The 3,027-nt window shown below is 38.5% G+C and overlaps 1 protein-coding gene across 1 annotated transcript in view; it reads right to left on the bottom strand.

Annotated features, from left to right (window-relative positions):
- mfhas1 (multifunctional ROCO family signaling regulator 1) overlaps positions 1-2,216 on the bottom strand; it is a gene marked incomplete at its 3' end in the record, with an annotated part of 27,832 nt that extends 25,616 nt beyond the window's left edge. Inside the window, exons 1-2 of the mRNA XM_080054597.1 lie at positions 1,966-2,216; positions 487-568 (exon numbers count right to left, since the gene is read on the bottom strand). Coding sequence (XP_079910723.1) covers positions 487-568; positions 1,966-2,147 — 264 coding nt within the window. The 5' untranslated portion in view covers positions 2,148-2,216. The remainder of the gene's footprint in view (positions 1-486; positions 569-1,965) is intronic.
- Between the last annotated feature and the right edge of the window lie 811 nt (positions 2,217-3,027).

Below are 3,027 nucleotides of genomic sequence, written 5' to 3'. Positions count from 1 at the left end.
AACACCCTTCGTAACATGTTTGTTTACATGCCAGTTTACAGAGTCTAGGCTGTGTATTAACACTGGAGATGGCCTTAGAGAAAAAAATTGTATTGCTTGATTGTAAGGGTACAAAATAAACGGTATATAGCCTCTAGAATAGAAATAAAATAAAATAAAATAAAATAAAATAAAATAAAATAAAATAAAATAAAATAAAATAAAATAAAATAAAATAAAATAAAATAAAATAAAATAAAATAAAATAAAATAAAATAAAATAAAATAAAATAAAATCAAATCAAATCAAATCAAATCAAATCAAATCAAATCAAATCAAATCAAATCAAATCAAATCAAATCAAATCAAATCAAATAAAATAAAAAATAAAATAAAATAAAATAAAATAAAATAAAATAAAAAATAAAATAAAATAAAATAAAATAAAATAAAATAAAATAAAATAAAATAAAATAAAATAAAATAAAATAATAGAGTAATCGTACCTGGTTGTCTTTGGAGCAGAGCGTGAGTTGTCTCAAGTTGCTTCTGAGTTTTCTGGATCTCAGGGCGGCATCTCTCCACAACCTTTAGATTTGAAATGTATGTCGAACATGTTAAAAGAAAACAGAAAATATCATACAGAAAATAATGACTAACAAATTCCCCCCTAAAAATAGTCATTAAGAGCATTTCCATTAATAATGTAGAGATGAAGATAAAAGAAAATTTCAGACTGGTCTCTCAATGTTTTCCAGAGCCGTTTGTGAACAAAACACAAGAAGAGTAAGATGATCCGGAAAAAATTTAAGAGACCACTCCAAATGTTCAGTGTCTCTCGTTTTACTCTTTACAGGCATGTTTGAGTAGAATGAACATTTTGGTTTTATAATATAATAATAATAATGAATTTTATTTATAACGCACTTTATATTTAGCAAAAAATCTCAAAGTGCTACAACAACCAAAAAAAAAGAAAAAAATAAGTTAAAACAAGAGTTAAAAGCAGTTATCAAAGTAACATGAGCAAAAAATTACAGATTAAAAGATTTCTTAAAAAGGTACGTTTTAAGGCCCTTTTTAAAACAATCAATCGACTGTGGAACCCTCAGGTGTTCTGGGAGGGTGTTCCACAGTCGAGGAGCAGAGGAGCAGAAGGCTCGGTCTCCCAGTGTGCGGCTCTTAGTCCTTGGGGGGAGAAGTCTGTGGCTGTTGGTGGAGCGGAGTGAATATAAACTACTGACAACATTTCTACCAAATTCACAATAAAAATATTGTCATTTAGAGCATTTCCAATAAGTTATCAAATCAAATCAAATCAGTTTTATTTGTATAGCCCAAAATCACAAATAAATTTGTCTCAGTGGGCTTTACATTTCATACAATAGGACACCCTGCCCTTACACCCTTAGCTCGGCTGAGAAAAAACTCCCAGTAAAAACCCTTTACCAGGAATAAAAAAAAATTGAAGAAATCTCAGGGAGAGTCGACAGAGTAAGGGATCCCTCTCCCAGGACGGACATGTTAAGTTATGTAGAGATGAAGATTGAAGAAAAATCCAGACTGGTCTCTGAATGTTTTTCCGGGGCTGTATATTTGATTTGATTTGAATTTATTTCGAACATAAAAGTAAACAGAAAATATCATTGTCACACACACACACACACACACACACACACACACAGACAGAGACACACACAGGCAGACAGACAGGCATACACACACACACACAGGCAGACACACACAGAGACAGACAGAGACACAGACAGACAGACAGACAGAGACACAGACAGACAGAGACACACACAGGCAGACACACACAGAGACAGACAGAGACACAGACAGACAGACAGAGACACAGACAGACAAACAGACAGACAGACAGACACACACACACAGGCACACACACACACACACACACACACACACACACACACACACACACACGTTTGAAAAGCAGTGGGAAGAAGTTTACAATTATTCACCTGGCCGTCTTTAGGTTGTTGTTTTCCTTGTTGCTTTCTTCCTCCATAGCTGCGTACCCCTCCACCACCGACACCGACAAATCTCCAACTCCAACCCCGAAATCGAGCCCAATTCTCGGATCCACTTTCTCCCCATCCAGGCCCTCTCCGCCCTGGTTGTTGGTTGCATTGATAGTTTTCATGGAGGCGGTTGTAGAAGTGGAAGCATGGTGGATAGGATAGGTGAGGTGTGTGTGTGTGTGTGTGTGTGTGTGTGTGTGTGTGTGTGTGTGTGTGTGTGTGTGTGTGTGTGTGTGTGTGTGTGTGTGTGTGTGTGTGTGTGTGTGTGTCCTTCAAGAATATCAGAATTCAACGCAAACCCTTCGCATAGAAAAGGCAATTTGCGTCCATTATTGAAACTGTTTGTACGCCCTTTCTCATGGACTATCTCCTCATGTAAGCCTGTGTATGGTTGAGTAACTGTAGGACAACCAACGTGCCCAGCCCTTTTGAAGCCTGTCTCGCTTCCCTTTGCATGTCAAATTGATCACAAAATGTCTCGTAAATGTATCATTGTCACGCTACTGTTGTTGTTGTTTTTAGCGAGTGCTGAATACACCAATTAAAATCAATTAAAATCGCGAATTGTTAGGCTTTCCGTAGGTGTGTGTGTGAGTGTGAGTGTGTGTGTGTGTGTGTGTGTGTCCATCCTGATCCTATCCTCTCCAGCACACAATGAAAACAAACCACCCAAGCCACCGTTAAAAGCTCCTACGTGTAATCCATGAACGTATCATCCCCACAAAAGACCCAGGGAATAGCTCCAGAGTAGCGGGTGCACGCTGTCCCTCTTATCCGACCTCATGGCACCAAATCCCCGCTACGTTTTTCGCAATGTCCCGCTGGTGGTATGGTTGTTGTGGATGTTTTTTTCTTCTTCCCTCCCTCTGGTTCTTTTTCTGGATCCGATGCGTGTGTGTCTCTTCCGCGGATCCGCTCACACTGCGTCAGATCCCCGCTAAAGGCCCCTCCTCTTTCTGACCCACCCTGGATGAAAGAGGGAGGGACGGTAACACAGGCTAT

This window comes from Ammodytes marinus (assembly GCF_949987685.1).
Source record: "Ammodytes marinus genome assembly, contig: scaffold_32, whole genome shotgun sequence".
Classification (NCBI taxonomy): Eukaryota; Metazoa; Chordata; class Actinopteri; order Uranoscopiformes; family Ammodytidae; genus Ammodytes; species Ammodytes marinus.
Note: the sequence above shows the minus strand (reverse complement) of the source record. Positions and strands in the feature narration are given on the sequence as shown.